Source organism: Dryobates pubescens, chromosome 18 (genome assembly GCF_014839835.1).
Source record: "Dryobates pubescens isolate bDryPub1 chromosome 18, bDryPub1.pri, whole genome shotgun sequence".
Lineage (NCBI taxonomy): Eukaryota > Metazoa > Chordata > Aves > Piciformes > Picidae > Dryobates > Dryobates pubescens.
Genome location: NC_071629.1, coordinates 22,113,404 through 22,137,507, shown reverse-complemented (window position 1 = coordinate 22,137,507; position 24,104 = coordinate 22,113,404). Strand labels below are relative to the sequence as shown.

The 24,104-nt window shown below is 53.4% G+C and overlaps 1 protein-coding gene across 1 annotated transcript in view; it reads right to left on the bottom strand.

Moving 5' to 3' along the window:
* SLC6A14 (solute carrier family 6 member 14) overlaps positions 1–23,774 on the bottom strand; it is a 29,355-nt gene extending 5,581 nt beyond the window's left edge. Inside the window, exons 1-11 of the mRNA XM_054169479.1 lie at positions 23,727–23,774; positions 21,672–21,840; positions 17,912–18,043; positions 16,123–16,284; positions 12,873–13,008; positions 9,234–9,366; positions 4,398–4,538; positions 3,101–3,329; positions 2,890–3,015; positions 2,682–2,800; positions 1,202–1,301 (exon numbers count right to left, since the gene is read on the bottom strand). Of these exons, the coding sequence (XP_054025454.1) occupies positions 1,202–1,301; positions 2,682–2,800; positions 2,890–3,015; positions 3,101–3,329; positions 4,398–4,538; positions 9,234–9,366; positions 12,873–13,008; positions 16,123–16,284; positions 17,912–18,043; positions 21,672–21,840; positions 23,727–23,774 (1,495 nt within the window). The remainder of the gene's footprint in view (positions 1–1,201; positions 1,302–2,681; positions 2,801–2,889; positions 3,016–3,100; positions 3,330–4,397; positions 4,539–9,233; positions 9,367–12,872; positions 13,009–16,122; positions 16,285–17,911; positions 18,044–21,671; positions 21,841–23,726) is intronic.
* Between the last annotated feature and the right edge of the window lie 330 nt (positions 23,775–24,104).

The following is a 24,104-nucleotide window of genomic DNA, read 5'->3' as shown; positions in this document are numbered from 1 at the left end:
AGGTGCCTCCCTTGCAGATGTGGTTCACCAAAAAGGGTTAGAAAAATCACCACAGAGAACAGCCAGTTGGACCTCAAAGCTCATCCAGCCCAACCTGCCACCCAGTTCAGGCTCAATGCTGAACCCTAGGCACCAGCTCCAAAAGCTGCTTGAACATCCCTAGGGATGGTGACTCCAGCACTGCCCTGGGCAGCCTCTTCCAATGGCTGAGATCCCTCTCTGGGAAGAAATATTTCCTAGCACCCAGCCTGAAGCTCCCCTGCTGCAGCTTGGAGCCATTGCCTCTGCTCCTGTCCCTTGCCACCAAGGAGCAGAGGCTGCCCCCTCCCCACTCCAACCTCCCTTCAGGGAGCTGTAGAGAGCAATGAGGTCTCCCAGCTCCCTCAGCCCCTCCTTGCAGCCCAGGTGCTGCAGCCCCTTCTCCAGCCTCATTGCCCTGCTCTGGACAGGCTCCAGCCCCTCAGTGTCCTTGCTGGAGTGAGGAGCCCAGCTCTGAACACAGCACTCCAGCACACCACTCAGCAGTGCTGAGCACAGCGGGATGATCACCTCCTGACCCTGCTGCCCACCCTGCTTCTGATCCAAACCAAGCTGCCATTGGCTTTCTTGGCCTCCTGGGCACTGCTGGCTAATGTTCAGCTGCTGTCAACCACTATCCCCAGGTCCCTCTCTGCCTGGCTGCTCTCAGCCACTCTGCCCCCAGCCTGTAGCACTGCCTGGGGTTGTTGTGGCCAATGTGCAGAACCTGGCACTTGGACTTGTTCAATCTCCTGCCCCTGCAAGGCAAGGTCCCTCTGCAGAGCTCTCCTACCCTCCAACAGATCAACTCCTGCCCCCAGCTTGCTGTCATCTGCAAACTTACTGCTGATGGACTCCATCCCCTCTTCCAGATCATCAATCAAGATATTGAACAGGCTGGGGCCCAGCACTGATCCCTGGGGCACACCACTGGTGCCTGGCTGCCAGCTGGCAGTGGCACCATTCACCACCACTCTCTGGGCTCAGCCTCCAGCCAGGTTGTGGAGTCTGCTTCTCTGGAGACTTTTCCAGACCTGCCTGGCCATTGTGATCCTGGGGTAAGCTGCTGTGGGTGCCCCTGCTTTAGCAAGGGGATTGGACTAGATGATCTCCTCAAGTCCCTTCCAGCCTCCAGCACTCTGAGGTTCTGTCAAATCATGGATTTTCAGCACAGGTAATTTACCATAAATGTAGATGATGCCAATTATCTCCAGGAGAGCTGCAATAAGGATTCCCCATCCAGCACAAAAGTGATCTATGAGGTTAACCCAGTAAATTCCTGCCTGTGGAGCAAACAACAGAGAGGTTAAAACCTACCCCTCCCAGCAACATCTTCATGCAGATAAAAGCACCTCTGATAAAATCCTGTGGTCTGTATACTACTACCAGGCTTTATAGAAAGAGCTGACAGCAAGGTTTACATCTGGAACATCTGAGCATTAAAGCTCTCAAGAGAGTATTAAATGAGGCCATTGCTCAGATTCTGTCCTATTGGATCAAAAAAGTTCCCACCAGCATCTCTCAGGGGCAGCCACAGCACTGCAGACACACTGCATGTGTGCTTGAAACCACCCAAATAACCTCCTGAACTGAGGAGCAGGTCACAGCCTCCAGGCCTTCTATGGCAAAAGCACATCCCAGTCCAATAACCACAGAAAGCCTTCAGGTTATTCAACCCTTCCCTCTGGGAATTCCTTATTTGCATGTCCAAGAACACTGGGAGAATTGAAAAGGTCCTTAGATCAAGCCATGCAGAGAGGAGCAGATGGAAAGGTTGCTTTGAGCTGAGTTTAGCACTTGCAGCATGAACAACCCCAGGCCCGTAAGAATCATTTCAATCCATGTAGGGAGGAGAAGCTGGGAAGGCTGCTTTGAGCTGAGTTGAGCACTTGCAGCAGAACCAAGCCCAGGGCTATAAGAATCATTTCAGTCCATGCAGAGAGGAGCAGCTGGAAAGGTTGCTTTGAGCTGAGTTTAGCACTTGCAGCAGAACCAGATCCAGGCCTATAAGAATCATTTCAATCCATGCAGAGAGGAGCAGAGGGAAAGGTTGCTTTGAGCCGAGTTTAGCACTTGCAGCAGAACCGAACCCAGGCCCATAAGAATCATTTCAGTCCATGCAGAGAGGAGCAGCTGGAAGGGTGCTTTGAGCTGAGTTTAGCACTTGCAGCATGAGCAACCCCAGGCCCATAAGAATCATTTCAATCCATGCAGAGAGGAGTAGCTGGAAGGGTGCTTTGAGCTGAGTTTAGCACTTGCAGCATGAACAACCCCAGGCCCGTAAGAATCATTTCAATCCATGCAAAGAGGAGGAGCTGGGAAGGCTGCTTTGAGCTGAGTTTATCCCTTGCAGCAGAACCAAGCCCAGGCCCATAAGAATCATTTCAATCCATGCAGAGAGGAGCAGCTGGAAAGGTTGCTTTGAGCTGAGTTTAGCACTTGCAGCATGAGCAACCCCAGGCCCATAAGAATCATTTCAATCCATGCAAAGAGGAGGAGCTGGAAAGGTTGCTTTGAGCTGAGTTGATCCCTTGCAGCAGAACCAAGCCCAGGCCCATAAGAATCATTTCAATCCATGCAGAGAGGAGGAGCTGGAAGGTTGCTTTGATCACTTGCAGCAGAACCAGGCCCAGGCCCATAGGAATAATCATTTGATGTCTTACCTGAGTAACACAGACAAGACCAAGCAAGAAGAGCACGATGCAGACCCCCAGGGTGATGGGGACCCTTAACTTCTTCATTGCTTGAGGATATATGTCTTGCAAGGTGGTGGTAAGTGTCTCTGCAAAGGAAGGGGGGTGGGGTTTGAGCAGTGCCATTGAGGGTTAACAGCCAGCTGGAACACCATCGCTTGCTCAGAACCCTACTCACCTATGCTGGCAAACTGAGAGTCGAGGCCCAAGAGCAGGAGCATGAAGAAAAACAAGAAGGACCACAGAGGAGAGACTGGTAGCCTGGAGAGAGCCTCTGGGTAGGCTACAAATGCCAGATCAAACCCTGGTGGGCAGTGGAAGGAAGGAGGTTAATTTCCAGGCCTTGGTCAAAGCAAGGCCTGACCCCAACCGCATCGCAATGGACCTACCCGAGTCCACCACCTCTGAAACAGGTCTCTCAGACACAAATGCCATGTGCCCCAAGATGGAGAATATGGCAAAGCCAGCAAAGATGCTGGTGGCACAGTTGGTGACACAAACAAAAATAGCATCTGAGTAGCAGTTGTTGTTGAACTTGTTGTAGGAAGAGAGCGCCACGAGGCCGCCCCACGCCACCGACAGCGAGAAGAAGATCTGGGTGGCTGCATCTTTCCACACCTGCCACAAACAAGAAGAGGGAAAATTACTGTGAGAGACACTGCTCAGACCCCAGGAGGTTAGGGGTTGGAAGGGACCTCCAAAGAACTTCCAAGTCCAACCCCTCCTGCCAGCACAGGAGCATAGAATCCAGCACAGGTCACACAGGAACACAGCCAGATGGGGCTGGAAAGGCTGAGAGCCCTGGGGCTGTTTAGAATGGAGAGGAGGAGGCTGAGAGGGGATCTGATCAATGTCTATCAATAGCTGAGGGCTGGGGGTCAAGAGAGTGGGGACAGGCTCTGCTCAGTTGCACCCTGGGATAGGCCAAGGGACAAGGGATGGAAACTCCAGCACAGGAGGTTCCACCTGAACAGAAGGGCAACAAGGCTGATGAGAGGCCTTGAGCACAGCCCTATGAGGAGAGGCTGAGGGAGCTGGGGTTGTTTAGCCTGAAGAAGAGGAGGCTCAGGGGAGACTTCATTGCCCTCTACAGCTACCTGAAAGGTGGTTGTAGCCAGGAAGGGGTTGGTCTCTTCTGCCAGGCAACCAGCACCAGAACAAGAGGACACAGTCTCAAGCTGTGCCAGGGGAAGTTTAGGCTGGAGGTGAGGAGAAAGTTATTCCCAGAGAGAGTTGTTAGCCACTGGAATGTGCTGCCCAGGCAGGTGATGGAGTCCCCATCCCTGAAGGCATTCAAGAGGGGACTGGATGTGGCACTTGGTGCCATGGTTTAGTCATGGGGTCTGTGGTGCCAGGTTGGACTTGATGATCTTTGAGGTCTCTTCCAACCTTGGTGATACTGTGATACTATAAAATGAGGAGGAACTTCTTCACTGTGAGGGTCCCAGAGCCCTGGAGCAGGCTGCCCAGAGAGATTGGGGAGTTTCCTTCCCTGGAGCCTTTCCAGCCCCATCTGGATGTGTTCCTGTATGCCCTGTGCTGGATTCTCTGCTCCTGCTCTGGCAGGGGGGTTGGACTTAATGATCTCCGGAGGTTCCTTCCAACCCCTAGCATCCTGTGATCCTGTGACAAGCCCTTAGAAGCACAGAAGTGTGTGCCCCTTCCAGCAGTGAGAGCAGCTCTCACCTCTGCCTCCATCAGCTTGGTGATGTTGGACTGTTTGCCAATGTAGTACTCGATGCCCTCCCGAGCCCCCTCCAGGGTGGCTCCTCGCACCAGCAGGATGAGCAGGATGACGTAAGGGAAGATGGCAGTGAAGTAGACAACCTGCAGGGAGAAGTGCAACAAGACACATTAGAAGCCAGGGGATGCAGAGAGCAGCATGCAGGAGGAATGAGCAGGCTTTAGGCTAAGCTCTGCTGGTACAATAAAAGAGGTGACCAAGGAAGTGGATTTGCTCTGAGCACTAAACAGAATCAAGGAATTGTTGAGGCTGGAACAGACCTCTGAGCTCATCCAGCCCAGCCTGTGACCCAACACCACCACACTGACCACACCATGCCCCTGGAGTGCCACATCCAGCCTCTCCTTAAACACCTCCAGGGATGGTGACTCCACCACCTCCCTGGGCAGTCTGGCAGTCCATCCCAGTGTCTCATTCCCTTTTCCATGAGGAATTGCTTCCTAACATCCAACCTAACCCTCCCCTGGCACAGCCTCAGGCCATGCACTCTATCTTGTCACAAGCTGCCTGGGAACAGAGCCTGACCCCCACTGACTACAGCTTCCCTTCAGGTACCTGTAGAGAGTGGTAAGGTCCCCCCTGAGTCTCCCAGCTCCCTCAGCCTCTCCTTATCAGACTTTCCCTCCAGTCCCTTCCCCAGTCTGGTTGCTCTCCTCTGGACCTGCTCCAGCACCTCAAGATCTTTCTGGCAGTGAGGGCTCAGAGCTGCACACAGTGCTGGAGGTGAGGCCTCACTGGTGCCCAGCACAGGGCAGGGTTCCATCCCTGGTGCTGCTGGCCACAACCATCTGGCTCAGCCAGTTCTGGAGCTGCATTCCAGCAGAAGGCCCAAGCCACACATCCACTTTGCAGACAGCCCTTCACCGCTCTCAGGAACGTGCTTTCTGACATCACTGAGTGCTGCAGCAAGCCAAGCTCACCCACAGCTCTCTTCCACTGCCTCTGGAAAATGCAAACTGAAAGCCAGACAAAATTAGGTGACCAGGAGGGGATTCCCCTGATCAGACCTGGGAGGAGGTGGAGAACAAACCAGCAAAAAACTACAATCCATCAACAACCCAAAATCAAAGGAACAAAGACCAAAACAAACAAAGGGGGAGGAAAAACCAAACCAAACCAAACCACAACCAAAATCAAAACCACCACAGAATCAACCAGGTTGGAAGAGACCTCCAAGATCATCAAGTCCAACTGATCACCCAGCCCTATCTAATTAACTACCACCCCCCCAAAAAAACAACCCTACAAAAACCCCCAAACCAAACCCCTAAGCAAAGCAATAAGACCAAAGAAGTATGCTGGAAGCTTTTTCCACCCCCCCTGGGAACAAGGACTTTCAGTTTCTCTTGGATACAGATTGCCTTAGGTTGGAAGGGACCTCAGAGACCATCCACTCCAACCCCCTGCCATGGGCAGGGACACCTCCCACCAGCCCAAGTTGCTCAAGGCCTCATCCAGCCTGGCCTTCAACACCTCCAGGGAGAGGACAGCCACAGCCTCCCTGGGCAGCCTGTGCCAGAGTCTCCCCACCCTCACTCTAAAGAATTTCTCCCTAATCTCCAGTCTCAATCTCCCCTCCTCAAGCTCCACTCCATTCCCTTTCACCCTGTCACTACAAGCCCTTAGAAAAAGTCCACCCTCAGCTTTCCTGTAGCCCCCTTCAGGTCCTGGAAGGCTGCTCTAAGGTCTCCCAGGAGCCTTCCCTTCTCCATGCTGGACAGCTCATCTGTTTCTCTCCATCATTTGCAGTGTGATCCAGGGCAGACTCAGGGCTATCATCCTGCAGGCTCCCTTCAACACCGCTCTTGTTTCTCAAGCCTCAAGTTTCAGTGTTATGCAGGCAGATAATTGCCCTGGTACTGCTGGTTACACCAAGGCAGAGCATTGCACCATCAGGCAGTGAGTCTGCCAGGGCTGAAGACCTCCTTCATATTTGCCCAGAACAGTCAACTGTCTCTGCTTTTCATCTTTGCCTTCTTCCTGCCCAGCGAGATTCTTCTGAGTCTTACCTTACTGCTCCAAGAGCTTCACCTTTGTGCCAGAAGAGAAGTGACAACAGGAAGAGCCAACTGCCAGCACCCCAAAGAATGTGAGTCTGAGAGGAAGCCATGCAGCAGAACAACTGTGGCTGGGAAAGCAGAGAAACTCCTCCCTGCAGTGCTGAGATGGGGGCAGGGGGAGGCAGAAAGCTCCACAGAGAAAGCAGAATAAGAGGAGACACCAGGCTGAATACAGGACCAGCTGGATCCTTTTTTCTCCTTGCTGGACCCTTTTTTCTCCTTCAGAATGTAAGGTTTCTTCTAGAAACCCTGGAAAAGAACAGGACAGAACAACAGGACAGAACAGAACAACAGGACAGAACAGAACAATTAACCAGGTTGGAAAAGACCTCAGAGATCAACAATTCCAACCTGTCACCCAGCACTATCTGATCAACTAAACCATGGCACCAAGTGCCTCATCCAGGCTCTTCCTAAACACCTCCAGGGATGGGGACTCCACCACCTCCCTGGGCAGCACATCCCAATGGCCAATCTCTCCTGCTGGGAAGAATTTCTTCCTAACATCCAGCCTAAACCTTCCCTGACACAGCTTGAGACTGTGTCCTCTTGTTCTGGTGCTGGGTGCCTGGGAGAAGAGACCAACCCCCACCTGGCTACAACCTCCCTGCAGGGAGTTGGAGAGAGCAATGAGGTCTGCCCTGAGCCTCCTCTTCTCCAGGCTAAGCAACCCCAGCTCCCTCAGCCTCTCCTCACAGGGCTGTGCTCCAGACCCCTCCCCAGCTTTGTTGCCCTTCTCTGGACACCTTCCAGCAGCTCAACATCTTTCCTGAACTGAGGGGCCCAGAACTGGACACAGGACTCAAGGTGTGGCCTAACCAGTGCTGAGCACAGGGCACAATGACTTCCCTGCTCCTGCTGGCCACACTGTTCCTGATGCAGGCCAGGAGGCCATTGGCCTTTTTGGCCCCCTGGGCACACTGCAGGCTCATGTTCAGCTGCTGTCAACCACTACCCCCAGGTCTCTCTCTGCCTGGCTGCTCTCAGCCACTCTCACCCCAGCCTGTAGCACTGCCTGGGGTTGCTGTGGCCAATGTGTAGAACCTGGCACTTAGATGCCCTTGGCCTCTGCCCATCTGTCCAGCCTGGCAAGGTCCCTCTGCAGAGCTCTCCTACCCTCTGACAAATCAACTCCTGCCCCCAGCTTGCTGTCAGCTGCAAACTTACTGCTGATGGACTCAATGCCCTCCTCCAGATCATCAATAAAGATATTGAACAGGCTGGGGCCCAGCACTGATCCCTGGGGCACACCACTGGTGCCTGGCTGCCAGCTGGCTGTGGCACCATTCACCACCACTCTCTAGGCTCAGCCTCCAGCCAGTTCCTAACTCAGTACAGAGTGTTGCTGTCCGAGCCATGTGCTGACAGCTTGGCCAGGAGTTTGCTGTGGGGGACGGTGTCAAAGGCCTTGCTGAAGTCCAGGCAGACCACATCCACAGCCTGCCCCACATCCACCAGGCAGTCACCTGGGCATAGAAGGAGATCAGGTTGGTGAGGCAGGACCTGCCCTTCCTAAACCCATGCTGAGGAGAGGAAGACAAGTAGTGAAGAACCATGGAATGGCACAATGAGGGAAGGGATCCAAAGAAGGAAAACACAAACAAAACAACATCACCACCACCACCCACACACACTTCTACTACTGCTATTATTACTATTATTATCATCATTATCCATACCCCAGCAGAGCCAGAGTCTGCAAACAAGCACCTGTGGATCTAGTCCCTAAGAGCAGTTTGGAATCTTAGGCACAAGCCCCATTTCACAACCTGGCAGGAACCTGCAGGCACACATCTGTGTGCTGCACTTGAGCTGCATGGGCCAAGCAGCCCAGCTGGGCTGGAGGAGCAGGTAATTGCCAGGTGTTGCCAGGGCGTGTGCACACACCTGCACAGCTCCCTGACAGCAGGCTGCCAAAAAGCTCAGCCTGAACCACCTGCATGGCAGCAAGGTCCCCAGGCACCTGGCAGTGCTGGTGGAGCACCCATGTGTTAAGTAATTGCTGTGGAATCAGCACCTTGATCGTATTCTGTGTAGCAGTTATGAAGCCAAGGAGCAGAAAGGAAGCCTCCTGCAGAGCTCAGTAGAGAGCAGGGGGTTAGGACTGCATCCTGCCTTGTGTTAATCCTCCCTGAGTCCAGCTGACATAGGCTGCACCTTGACTGCTGTGTCCCTCAGATTAAGAAAGATGTTGAGATGCTCAAATGTGTCCAGAAGGGCAATGAGGCTGGGGAGGGGTCTGGAGCACAGCCCTGTGAGGAGAGGCTGAGGGAGCTGGGGTTGCTTAGCCTGGAGAAGAGGAGGCTCAGGGGAGACCTTCTTGCTCTCTCCAACTGCCTGCAGGGAGGTTGTAGCCAGGTGGGGATTGGTCTCTTCTCCCAGGCACCCAGCACCAGAACAAGAGGACACAGTCTCAAGCTGTGCCAGGGGAGGTTTAGGCTGGATGTTAGGAAGAAATTCTTCCCAGCAAGAGAGATTGGCCATTGGGATGTGCTGCCCAGGGAGGTGGTGGAGTCCCCATCCCTGGAGGTGTTTAGGAAGAGCCTGGCTGAGGCACTTGGTGCCCTGGTTTAGCTGATCAGATGGTGCTGGGTTGGACTTGATCTCAGAGGTCTTTTCCAACCTGGTTGATTCAGTGATTCTGTGCCACTGGAAGGGCAGGATCAGAGCAAAAAGCCTGCTAGCTGCTTTTCTTAACTCCCTTCCTTCCTTCCTTACCTTTCCAGAAGATTTTATTCCTTTAAACAGCACAGCTCCAACAATTATCCAGGAGAGGAGGAGGCAGAGAGCCAGGTACCACACGATGTCCCCAGTCTCATCCAGGCCGCTGGAGCGCTGCAGAGCCACTTTGCTGCAAGCACAAAACACTGCAGGGTGAGGACAGCATCAGCAGCACAAACTCCTCCTCTTCAGCCACATCTTGAAGGAAAGTGAGCTGGTTTAGGTAGCTCTGGCACCCCAAACACAAGAGAGATATAGATCTGCTGGAGGGGGGCAAAGGAGGCCACCAAGATGATCAGAGGGCTAGAGAGCCTCCCCTATGGGGACAGGATTAGAGAGATGGGGCTGTTCAGCCAAGGAAGCTCTGGGGACACCTTAGAGCAGCCTTCCAGTACCTGAAGGGTGCTACAGGAGAGCTGGGGAGGGACTTCTGACTAGGGCTGGAAGTGATAAGACTAAGGGCCAGCGGTTTGAAACTGGAGCAGGGCAGAGTTAGGTTGGACATCAGGAGGCAGATCTGCACAGGGAGGGTGGAGAGACACTGGCACAGGCTGCCCAGGGACATGGTTGAGGCCCTGTCCCCAGAAACATTCAAGCTCAGCCTGGCTGTGTCCCTGGGCAGCCTGCTCTAGCTGGAGGTGTCCTGCTGGCTACAGAGGGTTGGACAAGATGACCTTGGCGGCTCCCTGCCAACCCAGTGCAACCTGTGACTCTGAACTTGACTGTTACGAAGTTGTTGAGTAGTAAGTGACAGGAATATTCTGGCAACTGGGAGGGAAGTCAGACTCCTTTAAACATTGTGTGGCTGCAGGGGGGTTGGGAAAGCCAACCTCTGAGGGTCCCTTCCAACCCCATGCAACCTGGGACCACTACAAGATGCAGCAGCAGCTTCTGTGAGCCTGCAGTCAGAGCTGCATGGCTGCCACTGCCCAACTGGCTAGCTGCAGTTTGCCTCTCTTTTTAAGGTCCAACACCCCCAGCTCTCTACACATGTCCCATAAGGGCCTACCTACATCAGCAAGTTTGCAGATGACACCAAGCTGGGAGCAGAGGTTGGTCAGTTAGAGGGCAGAAGGGCTCTGCAGAGGGACCTCGACCGACTGGACAGAGGCCAACAGGATGGCATTCAACAAGTCCAAGTGCCAGGGGCTGCACTTTGGCCACAGCAACCCCAGGCAGAGCTACAGGCTGGGGTCAGAGTGGCTGAGAGCTGCCAGGCAGAGGGGGACCTGGGGGTGCTGATTGACAGCTGCCTGAACATGAGCCAGCAGTGTGCCCAGGTGGCCAAGAGGGCCAATGGCATCCTGGCCTGCATCAGGAAGAGTGTGGCCAGCAGGAGCAGGGAGGTCATTGTGCCCCTGGACTCTGCATTGGTTAGGCCACACCTGGAGTCCTGTGTCCAGTTCTGGGCCCCTCAGTTTAAGAAGGACATTGAGACACTTGAAGGTGTCCAGAGAAGGGCAACAAGGCTGGGGAGGGGTCTGGAGCACAGCCCTGTGAGGAGAGGCTGAGGGAGCTGGGGTTGCTTAGCCTGGAGAAGAGGAGGCTCAGGGGAGACCTCATTGCTCTCTACAACTCCCTGCAGGGAGATTGTAGCCAGGAGGGGGTTGGTCTCTTCTCCCAGGCAACCAGCACGAGAACAAGAGGACACAGACTCAAGCTGTGCCAGGGGAGGTTTAGGCTGGAGGTGAGGAGAAAGTTATTCCCAGAGAGAGTCATTCGTCATTGGAATGTGCTGCCCAGGGAGGTGGTGGAGTCCCCATCCCTGGAGGTGTTCAAGAGGGGATTGGATGTGGCACTTGGTGCCATGGTTTAGTCCTGAGGTCTGTGGTGACAGGTTGGACTTGATGATCTTTGAGGTCTCTTCCAGCTTTGGTGATACTGTGATACCTCAGCTCTTAGGCGCTGACTACAAGATGCTGGTGGCGAAAGAAGAGCCCGGGAGGAGAATCAGCTATGAAGAACCCAGAGAAGATGAAGCAGATTGAAACCATGGGGCTGGAAAATTGACAGATTCAGAGCAGGCTGAAGAAATGGTGCACAGAAACCCCTGACAAAAAGCAGGTGCAATAGATAGCAGATGCTAAACTAGTCCTGAGCAGGACTCCAGAGCTGAGGACTTCTTTAAGCTGCAGTATTGTTTCAGGTTGCCACAAAGACTCATTTTTCAATTTGTTTGTTTGAATTTGGGGTTGGAGTGTGGTTTTGATTGGGTTTTGGTATGTTTGGTTGGTTGGTTGATTGGCTTGCTTCTTGTTTTAAAGACCCAGACTCATCAATTAAGTTGTAACTCTCCTCTACAGGGATTTGTACCCCCAGCTGCCTTGGCTAGATGGACAGCAAGAGAAGACACAAACAGACTCACAGAAACATTCAGGTTGGAAGAGACCCTCAGGATCACCAAGTCCAACCCAGAAGCCTACTCTGCAAGGCTCACCCCTAAACCATAGCCCCAAGCATGTCTGAGAGCAAGGGGAGAAGCTGCAAAGGAGTCCAGCTCAGGATGCTGAAAAGGAGGAGGTTATGCAGAGCTGAGAGGCTGAAAGATGGGAGCCAGATGCAGCTCTTCAGCTCCTGCCCTCAAGGAAAAACTCCACCATGTACAAAGATTTGTTCTGTTTTCTGAGCACACCAACCACAGACTCACAGAAACAAAACATTCAGGTTGGAACAGATCCTCAGGATCACCAAGTCCAACCCAGAACCCTGCTCTGCAAGGCTCACCCCTAAACCATAGCCCCAAGCACCACAGCCAAACCACCTCGAAACACAGCCAGACCTGGGGACTCCACCACCTCCCTGGGCAGCACATTCCAGTCCCTGACCACTCTGCATGGGGAAAATGTTTCCTACTGTCCAGCCTAACCCTGCCCAGTCACAGCTTGAGGCTGTTCCTCTTGTTCTGTCACTAATGACCTGTGAGCAGAGACCAGCAGCAGCCTCTCCACAACCTCCTGTCAGGGAGCTGCAGAGAGCCATGAGGTCTGCCCTCAGCCTCCTCTGTTTCACACTAACCATCCCCAGCTCCTTCAGTCTCTCTTCATCAGATTTCTTCTCCAGGCCCTTCCCAGCTTCCTTGCCCTGCTCTGCCCTGGCTCCAGCACCTCCACATCGCTCTTGGATGGAGCTGCCCAACAGCACTTGAGCTGTGGCCTCTGCAGAGCTGAGTGCCAGGGGACAATCCCCTCCCTGCTGCTGCTGGACACAGCATTGCTGTCCCCAGCCAGGAGGCCTTTGGCTTTCTTGGGCCCCTGGGCACACTGCTGGCTCCTGTTCAGGTGCCTGCCACTTAGAGCCCCCAGGTCCCTTTCTACCAGCAGCTTTCCAGCCACACTGCCCCAAGCCTGGAACCTTGCTTGGGGTTGTTGTGCCACAAATACAGGACCTGGCACTTGGCCTTGTTGAAGCTCATCCTGATAATGTTGGCCATGGACCCAATCTATCCAAGTCCCTCTGTTAACCCTCATGAAGATCAATACTCCACCCAACTTGGTGTCATCTCCTCACTTACTGCTGGCACACCCTGTGTCTTCATCAATGAAGATGTGAAACCGAAGTGGTCTCAACACTGCCACCTTCCAAACCACAAAGCACAATTAAAGCATTTTTAGCAGTTTCTTGACAACCTTTACTTACTTCCAGTACTGCTGACTGGGGAACTGCCCTGGTCTGTAGCTGATGGTATCATTCAGACAGGTGAGGTTGTGGCTGGTGATGAAGGAGTAGTTTGCATGAATGGTTTCTCCACCGAAGGTCGCGTTGCAGCCACTCACTGCAAGCAAGCAAGCAAAAGGGGTTGAGTAGCACAGGGATGGCTGTGACAAAAGCCAGGCTCTTACAGCAAAGAGCTTTGGTTCCAAACAGTCACAGCTTCTCCTTCCCATCCCCAGGGAACCCAATGGGCAGCCACCTTCTGATCTTGCCCCTCTGCTCTTTCATGAGCAGCTTCTGAAGAAGCTCCGTTGAGGCGGTGTTTAGGAAGAGCCTGGCTGAGGCACTTGGTTCCATGGTTGAGTTGATCAGATGGTGCTGGGGGATAGGTTGGACTGGATGATCTCAAAGGTCTTTTCCAACCTGGTTAATTCTATTCTATTTTTCAGACTTTTCATAAAGGCTTGCAGTGACAGGAAGAGGGACAATGGCTTTGAGCTGGGAGAGGGGAGACTGAGAGTGGAGATGAGGAGGAAATTCTTGAGAGTGAGGCTGGGGAGACTCTGGCACAGGCTGCCCAGGGAGGCTGTGGCTGCCTCCTGCCTGGAGGTGTTCAAGGCCAGGCTGGATGAGGCCTTGAGCAACCTAGGCTGGTGGGAGGTGTCCCTGCCCATGGCAGGGGGCTGGAACTGGATGATCTTTAAGGTCCCTTCCGACCCAAACCACTCTGTGATTCCATGACACAAACTTGCAGCTGTGAGGTTTTCACAGCTGACTGTAAATCAAACCCCCAAGAACCTGGTGTGCTCAGCTCCACCTTTCACTCACCATGGAGAACACTTGCCAAAAAAAAACAATCCCAGCTGAGAAGAGTTAAAGCCTTAACCTTTGTCCTAAACTAGGCTTACACACAGACCATCCTCCAGCAGCTTCACCTTATTTTTGGCAGAAGGCTCATGAGAGGTCTTCAATTTTCCTTAGGAGGTGGTGGCAGGGGTGGGGATGTGCTGGGAACTGTTGGGTTTCTTTGGGTTGAGATTCTCTTTTGCAAGAACACAAGAGTAAAGGTCACCACATCAGCTTTGGCTGGAAAAGCCTTCTTGGAGCCCCTTTCAGGGCAGTTGCTTCAGTTCAGCTTTGCATGTCTTTGCCACTGCCAACTTTTGAGCTCAGCTGGTTTTAGTTAGCTCATTAGCAAGGGGCAGCTTTTGGTTAAATAAGGCATCTCAACCTCATTTTAAGAGGTCTCTGGATCTCAGGAGAGATTTTTCAGGCATCTGGTTGAGTGAGTTACAATCACACTGATACTTTAAACAACACAAACCATCAGGAAGCTGTCCCTGTTATTCTGATAATCTCAGGGGTTACCTGGCAACACCAGCTCCTAACTACTAATTACCTTATCAGCTTCACCTTTACCTTCAACTGGGGTGAACTGGGGAGATAACAAGTGTTTGACCCTACATCTTGCTGCCAAACACCAAGAGCAATGGCGTGGAGGTATGTCCTAAAGAGTTCTTACATTGTGAATTCACTGCCTCAGAGGTGCTCAGGATTACCATAGCCACAGGGGGAGGCAAGAGGCACTGAAAGAACCCCAGATAAAAGCTGTAGCAATGCTCTTGCTTCAGGCAAGTTTGTGCAGCCATGAAGCCTGATGAAATGGGAATGCAGTATTTCCAGGGATTCAGTTCTATTCTATTCTATATCCTAACTGACCACAACAACCCCAGGCAGTGCTACAGGCTGGGGTCAGAGTGGCTGGAGAGCAGCCAGGCAGAGAGGGATGTGAGTGGACTGGTTGACAGCAGCTGAACAGGAGCCAGTAGTGTGCCCAGGGGGCCAAGAAGGCAAATGGCATCCTGGCCTGCATCAGGAGCAGTGTGGCCAGCAGGAGCAGGGAAGTCATTGTGCCCTGTGCTCAGCACTGGTTAGGCCACACCTTGAGTCCTGAGTCCAGTTCTGGGCCCCTCAGGTCAGGAAAGATGTTGAGCTGCTGGAAGGTGTCCAGAGAAGGGCAACAAAGCTGCGGAGGGGTCTGGAGCACAGCCCTGTGAGGAGAGGCTGAGGGAGCTGGGGTTGCTTAGCCTGGAGAAGAGGAGGCTCAGGGCAGACCTTATTGCCATCTGCAACTGCCTGAAGGGAGGTTGTAGCCAGGTGGGGGTTGGTCTCCTCTCCTAGGCAACCAGCAGCAGAACAAGAGGACACAGTCTCAAGCTGTGCCAGGGGAGGTTTGGGCTGGATGTTAGGAAGAAATTCTTCCCAGCAAGAGAGATTGGCCATTGGGATGTGCTGCCCAGGGAGGTGGAGGAGTCCCCATCCCTGGAGGTGTTTAGGAAGAGACTGGAGTGGGGTGCTTGGTGCCATGGTTTAGTTGATCAGATGGTGTTGGGTGATAGGTTGGACTTGGTGATCTCCAAGGTCTTTTTACAACCTGGTTAATTCTGTATTCTATCCTATTCCAGGGTTTCTAGAAGAAACCTTACATTCTGAAGGAGAAAAAAGGGCCCAGCAAGGAGCAAAAGGGATCCAACTGGCCCTGGTGACATTGAACATCAGACTTGATGTGGGCAGCCTGATCTAGTTGGGCAAGCCTTGGGCAGCCTGCTCTAGTTGGAGGTGTCCCTGCTTACTGCAGGGGGTTTGGACAAGATGACCTTTGGGATCCCTTACAACCCAATGCAAGCTGTGAACCTGTGAAAAGAGAGCTTTCAGCCCAGCTCTCTGGAGCACCCAGAACTCGTGGCAGAGAAGCAGCCAAGCATCACAAAACCAGAAACAGAATGGTTTGGGTTGGAATGGGCCTCCAAAGCTTATCCAGTCCAACCCACTCTGCAGCCAGCAGGGACATCCTCCACTAGATCAGGGTGCTCAGAACCCTGTCCAGCCTGACTTTGAGGATCTCCAGGGATGGGGCCACAAGCACCTCCCTGGGCAAACTGCCCCTGTGTTCCACCACCTTCATGGTGCAGAACTTGTTCCTCACATCCCAACTCATTCTGCTCTTCTCTCATTTCAAACCCTTGCCCCTCATCCTGTCCCTGCAGGCCTTTGCAAGCAGCCCCTCTGCAGCCTTCTTGTAGCCCCCTTCAGCTACTGGAAGACTGCTCCAGGAGGGGCATTTTAAGCCACGGGCTGCTGTTTTGCCCCTTGTAATTCCTGAGTCCAAAGGAAACAGCCCCCAGCAGAGTTATCCAAAGCGGTGGTAGGAAGCTGTAGCTGTTAAGTACGGTACCTAACCGTGTTTTGCTGCAGGACTCATCTGCCCAGGAGAAGCATTCTGACCAGGGGAGCACTTTTTGAAACGAAGCAAACAAGTAGTAGAGAGAATAGGCAATGATGACGTTGTAGTAGATTGCCACAAACGTTGAGATGAGGACCATCGTGACGCCCACTCCTGGGAAAGAGAAAGACAAAAGGATCTCAATCACTTCAGACCTGGCTTGAAAACAATCCAACCAAACAAAAAGTGACCTTCCCTTGACTTGTAAAAGGCTGTTTGGGAAGAAGCTGAGGTTGCTTTGAGCTTTAAATGGGTTTTAGCAGGAACCATACAGGGAAGGAGTAAAGTGTGAATGAAGATTAAGATCCAAACTGATCACCTCAGATGTGGTTTTGACACAGGAGTTTGAATCAGGCTTACAGAAAATCTGGGAAGGAGTAAAGCTGTGAAGGAAGATTAAGATCCAAACTGATCACCTCAGATGTGGGTTTTGATACAGGAGTTTGAATCAGGCTTACAGAAACATTGAACTAGATGCTAAGGCTGAGCCTAAAGGAGAAATTCAATACTCTGTTCTCTCCCAGTTGGATGGGAAGCTTCAATTACTTAGTAAAATAAGCTCAAGGGGAGAGTTAGATTTAGACTGGAGGTTAGGAAATTCTTTGCAGTGAGGGTGGTGAGATACTGGAACAGGTAGCCCAGGGAGGTTGTGGATGTCTCTTACCTGGAGGCCAGCTTAGATGAGGCCTTGAGCAACCTAGTCTAGTGGAAGGAGTTTTTTGCCCAGGGCAGGGAGGTTGAACCTGTGATTCTCCTGCAGTATTTAAGTGGGAGCCCAAGCAATGAGCAGCAGAGGTGTGTCCAGCCCTGAGGTGTTCAGGGAGGCTGAGCCATGGGGTTTGGAATTCTCAGAAGCCGGCTCTGGGTTGGAACTGAGTGATCTTACAGGTCCCTTCCTACCCAAACCATCCTGTGATGCTATGATAATAAAAAGAACTATGCTAGGACTAACCAAAGCTTTTAAAACCCTCCCTGTAATGAGCAGCTTTGCCACCGAGTAGCTTGGCCAATAAATCAGCAGCAGCAGCAGGAGGGAAAAGTAAAGCTGTGCCAAGAGCAATGCTCTTCTCCTTTGTTCGAAGGAGCTTTGTTCTGGCCGTTTGGGAAAGCCTGCCAAACTGCCTCAGTCATCCCGGGGGTCAGAGTTAAATGTACATCTTCACAGACAAAGATTTGCTGTGTCTATAGACTGTTAAGGTTAAATACAGCGCTCCCATGAAAGGCTACTTGTGCTGCAGAGCAGAGGCTGGCAAAAAGAGGCAAGAAACCACTTGGTAATGCCTTTTGTTTCTGGAGAAGGTGGCAAGTAAGATCCTTTGCATTAGAAAGCAAGCTTCTCGTTCCTCTGGTAGATAGAGAGGACAAACAAGACCAATTACAGAGCACTTGACATGCATGGCTGCAGGACCTGGGGGAGTGAGTACCAGAGTGCTTTGTTGCTCCGAACGCAGAAATCTCCCCATGACATTCAGCCCCTCTCAGGGACAGGCAAACTACCACTGTTTTGCTTCTCACCTCACCTTCCAAAGCTGGGACTCCCTCCAGCCTGTTTTGTCACACCAGCAGAGGCAGACTCCCAGCCCACATCTGCTTATTGATTGAACAATAAGGAAGGCTCTACCTGGGCTTGTAACACTGGGAGGATTCTCTCCTTCCCAGAATGAGTAATTTTGTGAAGACTCTATTAATCACAGCCGGTTATTATTAACCAACAGGGCCAAGGAAACATAGCCATACCAACCTTGAAACAATGGCAACACTCTCCAGATGGAAATTGGCCCTTGGCTGGCAAACTGCCCCAGGGAACATTCCAGGAAAAACAAAGGCAAGCCAGCTAATGCCAGCATCAAGGTGTAGGGGATTAGAAAAGCACCTGAAAAGAGAATGGGAATAAAAAACCCTCAACACACACAGACAGAGGAAACAACTCATGTTTCAGTATTCACCACGGTTCTATCACATTTTATACTTCTCTTTCCCCTCCCCCCCCCATTCCTCCAAACCCGGGAGGGCTCGGGCAGGGGGGGGTTTCTTGCTTTGGGCAGAACGTAGAGCTTGGTTTGGATGAGGCCAAACAGCACCCCAGGTGAAGAGTCACAGTTTGTAGATCCTCTTTTAGAATCAATAAGGTTGGAAAAGACCTCAGAGATCATCGAGTCCAACCTGTCACCCAAGACCTCCTGACTACCAAACCATGGCACCAAGCGCCACGTCCAATCCCCTCTTGAACACCTTTTGTGTGAGGCTGTCCTGGTTTGAGGCCAGGCAGATCCTCTCTTGCCCCTGAGAGGGGCAAAAGAATGACACTCATCACACAAATGGAATGCAGAAGCGATGGCAAGTTTAAATGGAAAGCAGGAAGTGCTGCACAGAAGCTACAAAGCAGTGACAAAAGAATCCCAAAGCACACAGAGTCCCCTGCAGCACACCCAAAAGCCTCACAACACTTCCCTTCTCCCCACCTGAGGGTATACCCAAAACCCCCAGGCCTCTTTCTTCCCCTCCCTGCTTCTGCTGGCTGGTCTCAGGCTGGCCAGGTCTGAGACTCTCTCCCCGCACCTTCTCCTCCTGGCATTAGGCATAGCCAGGCCTGAGAGGCCTTGAGACACTCCCCCAGCGTTACCTGATAGGGAGCATCTCCCATGGGAGCAGAGAGGGAAGAAAGAGGAGGAGAAGGACTTTGCAGAGGGATTCATAAGGAGCAGGATATTATGGGTATGAAATAGGCTATTTCCTGCATCCACCTGGGTGGAGGCAACCCCAGGCACAAATCCAGGCTGGGCAGGGACTGGCTGGAAAGCAGCCCTGAGGAGAGAGCCTTGGGGGTGCTGGAGGAGGAGAAGCTCACCAGGAGCTCTCAGTGTGCACTTGCAGCCCAGAAAGCCAAGCAGAGCCTGGGCTGCAGCAAGAGAAGTGTGGCCAGCAGGGCCAGGGAGGGGATTCTCCCCCTCTGCTCAGCTCTGCTGAGACCCCACCTGCAGTACTGCCTCCAGTTCTGGAGCCCCTATTGCAAGAGGGATCTGGAGGTGCTGGAAGGTGTCCAGAGAAGGGCCAGGAGGATGAGCAGAGGGCTGGAGCACCTCTCCTGTGAGGACAGACTGAAGGAGCTGAGGCTGTTCAGTCTGGAGAAGAGAAGGCTCTGAGGTGACCTCATTGTGGCCTTCCAGTATCTGCAGGGGGCTCCAAGAAGGCTGGGGAGGGACTGCTCAGGATCTCAGGCAGTGCTAGGACTAGGGGGAATGGAATGAAGCTGGAGGTGGGGAGATTCAGGCTGGAGGTGAGGAGGAAGTTCTTCCCCATGAGAGTGGTGAAGCCCTGGGATGGGTTGTCCAGGGAGGTGGTTGAGGCCCCATCCCTGGAGGTGTTTAAGCCCAGGCTGGATGAGGCTCTGGGCAGCCTGATCTAGTGTGGGGTGTCCCTGCCCATGGCAGGGGGGTTGGAACTAGGTAATCCTTGTGGTCCCTTTCAGCCCTGACTGATACTATGATACCTACTTGGCTGCACTGGAGGTGTAGCTTGTGTGGCAGTAACAGGAGGCACCCAGCCTGAACTGCCACAGAGGCTAAAGAGGACCCAAGATGAAGAGGGGCAGTAGGAGAATGGTGGCTCACATGGGGTGGCTTCTCTCACAGAATCACAAAGGAGTTTTAAAAGCCTGCAAGCAGGAGCACTGCTCAGCAGTAGGCACCATCAGTTGCAGCTGCTTTCTAGTTTCTCTTCCAGCTTTTAACCTGAGAAGGAACCCATTCCCTCGTGTGCCAAGCTGTGATTTGCCTTCCTGGAGCAGCCACTGGATGTCAAAGCACGAAAATTATTTGCTATGGTTAGCTGACTCCTGTGTCAAACAGCATCTCAAGAGTGGCTCTTGTTCAAGGCTGGTTTCAAGTGCACATTAACCTGGGATCAGTGACAGCCCTGCTCAGCGAAGGGGACTGGCACTTCATTGTGTGCCTACAAAAGGCAGGGAAAGTGAGAGCACTGGAGTTTCCTAACCACCACCCAATCCCCCTGCAGAAATCTCTTCACTCTCAGTGAGCTGAAAGCAAGCAAGGACCCAGGTTCTGCAAGGGACTGCAAATACCTGCTGTCATTTAAGGAAGTAAACAGTCCCACACAATTAAGAGGATTACTTCTGGGTTTCGAAACAAGGATGTAAGAGGTGCTTTTTATCACTTGTGGGCAAGGGGCACAGGGAAGGATACAAAGCAGCACCATAAATAAGCTTTACATGCAAATCTCCCTGCTATGATGACTGACAGGAAAGAAACAGCAGGCTGCCCAGGGAGGTTGTGGAGTCTCCTTCTCTGGAGGCTTTCCAGCCCCATCTGGATGTGTTCCTGTGTGACCTGTGCTGGATTCTATGCTCCTGCTCTGGCAGGGGGGTTGGACTGGATGATCTCTGGAGGTCCCTTGCAACCCCTAGCCTCCTGTGAGCTGTGATCTGGGAGGGGGTGATGGAACCACTCGTTTTGTTTTCACCGTTTTCCTCAGCACAGCTGTGAGTAACTCAACCTGGCCAAGCTCACTGCAACAAAACTTCTGTACCAAGAATGCCACCTTGTGTTCCCCACCCAGCTGCTCGGGGCTCTGCTGCCTTTACAAGGCCAGAGCTCGGCTTGCAACAAGTGTCAGGCAGAGCAAAGCAAGTCCATCGGCAGTGCCTCGGTATTTATGCGCTCTCTAATTACCAGCGGTTGCCTGGCAAGCAGACAAAGCTCTGGATTAGCAGTCAGGGAAGCCAGTGCCTCCACTTGGCTTTGCCACTACTTCATTGTGTAAGCAAAGTAGAGCCTCTTACTGCCTCGCACTTCCCAGCTATCAGATGGGGATAATTACTGAGCTTGGATAATTATTCCAGCTTAGCTTGTTTGCCTGGCAAAACAAAAGGTGCAGAGGGGATTCAATTGTTCTCTATAAACATACCAGGGAGGTAAGCAGTGGAGAGGGAGAACAGCCTGTGAGGGAAACTGGGAATGTCAGTACACAAAGAGGCATGTTGGGCATGAGTAAATCAGAAGAGCTCTGGAATTCTCAGGCAGAGTTTTGCAGTGAAAGGTAAATGCTGTTTTGCTCCTCAGCTGGTACCCAAAGAGCTCAGAGATGCCTGATTCCTCAACATGAAGAGAAACTTCTTTACTGTGTAAGTACCAGAGCCCTGGAGCAGGCTGCCCAGAGAGGCTGTGGAGCCTCCTTCCCTGGAGACTTTCAAAACCTGCCCTGGATGTGTTCTTGTGTGACCTGCCCTAGGTGAGGTTGGACTGGATGATCTCTGGAGGTCCCCAGGACTCTTCCACCTCCAATCAGCAGGCCAGGGTGATGCTCACACGTCCAGCTTTGACAAAAGCCTGCCCAGCCTTAGAGCTGGCCCTCCCCCAGCAGCACCCTCAGCACAGCCTGCCCCCTCCCCCAGCAGCACCCTCAGCACAGCCTGCCCCCCTCCCCCAGCAGCACCCTCAGCACAGCCTGCCCCCCTCCCCCAGCAGCACCCTCAGCACGGGTACCTCCTCCGTTCTGGTAGGTGAGGTACGGGAAGCGCCAGACGTTGCCCAGGCCCACGGCGTAGCCCACCATGGAGAGCAGGTACTCGCTTTTGTTGGACCAGTTGCCACGCTCCGAGCTCCCCTGGCTGCCACTGGCCTGGCCATCTTTTTCATTTGACAAGCTGAAGTCCTTGCAAGAGAAGAGGGAAGGGTGAGGATTGCCCCACGGGTGAGCGGGGCCATCACGTCCTCACTTCTCCTTGGCGTCACTGGGCAGAGCAGGCAGAGCCAGGAGGGCTGCCAGGGCAGCACAAACCTTGGACAGAGGGTCCCACCAGAGAGCCCAAACAACCTTCATGGTCACTTTTGCCCTGATGTTGTCTTAGCCCTCTGTGCTGTCAGTACTTCCAGGGGACTCCCCTGCTCACACCCAGATACCCTCAAGCCCATTCAGATGTTCACCCCAGCACATACCTGCGTGCCACTTTAAAACACTTGTCCAGGCTTTCACCCCAGGTCATCCCTCTTTACTTACCCCACACCTGTCTGGATCTCACCTGCCCAGGTGCCCCATACATCCCCTGCCCAGTGTGCCTGGAGCTGCCCCAGGAGCCAGCACCTTGCTTGCCTCCCCAGGTAATTCCATCAATCCCCAGGTACCCATCCAGTGCCCAGCTGTTCAGTAGCTTTATACCTGCCCAGGTATCCCAAAAATCTCACCTCCCCAGGTAATTCCATCAATCCCCAGGTACCCACCCAGTGCCCAGCTGTTCAGTAGCTGTATACCTGCTAAGGTATCCCAAACATCCAACCTCCCCAGGTAATTCCATCAATCCCCAGGTACCCACCCAGTGCCCAGCTGTTCAGTAGCTTTATACCTGCACAGGTATCCCAAAAATCTCACCTCCCCAGGTAATTCCATCAATCCCCAGGTACCCACCCAGTGCCCAGCTATTCAGGAGCTTTATACCTGCTAAGGTATCCCAAATATCCAACCTCCCCAGGTAATTCCATCAATCCCCAGGTACCCACCCAGTGCACACCTAATTCAGGAGCTTCATACCTGCCCAGGTATCCCAAATATTTCACCTGCCTACGTAATTCCATCAATCCCCAGGTACCCACCCAGTGCCCAGCTGTTCAGTAGCTTTATACCTGCTAAGGTATCCCAAATATCTCACCTCCCCAGGTAATTCCATCAATCCCCAGGTACTCACCCAGTGCACACCTAATTCAGGAGCTTCATACCTGCCTAGGTATCCCCAACAGCCTAGCTCCCAGATACCTCCATACCTCCCCAGATACCCTCAATGTCACAATCTATGGAGGTGCTTCTATACCTGTTCAAGTGTCCTCAGCATCCCACCGCCCCAGGTACCCCCCCAGTGTCCCATCTAATACAGGAGCTTTATACCTACCAAGGTATCCCAAATATCTCACCTCCCTAGGTACTTCCATACCTGCCCAGGTACCCACTCAGTGCCCACCTGTTCAGGAGCTTTATACCTGCTCGGGTATCCCCAACATCCTAGCTCCCCAGATACCCTCAATGTCTCAGTCTGTTCTATACCTGTTCAAGTGTCCCCAATATCCCACCTCCCCAGGTACCCCCCCAGTGTTCCACCTGTTCAGGGGCTTATACCCACCAAGGTATCCCCAATATCCCACCTCCCCAGGTACCCCCCGAGTGTTCCACCTGTTCAGGGGCTTATACCCACCAAGGTATCCCCAATATCCCACCTGCCCAGGTACCCCCCCAGTGTTCCACCGGTTCAGGGGCTTATACCCACCAAGGTATCCCCAATATCCCACCTGCCCAGGTACCCCCCCAGTGTTCCGCCGGTTCAGGGGCTTATACCCACCAGGGTATCCCCAATATCCCACCTCCCCAGGTACCCCCCGAGTGTTCCACCTGTTCAGGGGCTTATACCCACCAGGGTATCCCCAATATCCCACCTCTGCAGGTACTTCCACGCCTGCCGATACGCCCAGCGTCCCACCCGTTCAGGTGCCTTATACCTGCTCAGGTGTCCCCACTGCCCGCCGCCAGCCCAGGCGCCCGGCCCCCCGCCTCACCTTCCTCTTGCCGCAGGAGAGGAAGCGAGGCAGGCTGAGCATCCCCATCGCCGCCGCTGCCGGAGCCGCTGCGCTCTGCCCGCGCCGCCCGCCGCCCGGCCCTTTATCGGGGCCGCCTCTCGCCCGCCCCCCGCCGCCCTGCCGGGAACCGCGGCCCCTGGGCTGCCCCGCGGCCCGGGCGGGGCTCTCAGCTCGTGCGGCCCCTCCCGCCCCGCCGGGCCGCTCCGGCCCCGTGCCCGCTGACCCCGCTCCGGCCCCCCGCCCACTTCCTCGGCGACGCTCGGAGCGCTTCGCCGACAGCCGTCTGCCCACTTCCCCTGCCGCACACCGCCGGCCCTCGCCCGCTCCCACTTCCCGTGCCGCTCGCCTGCCTGGCCT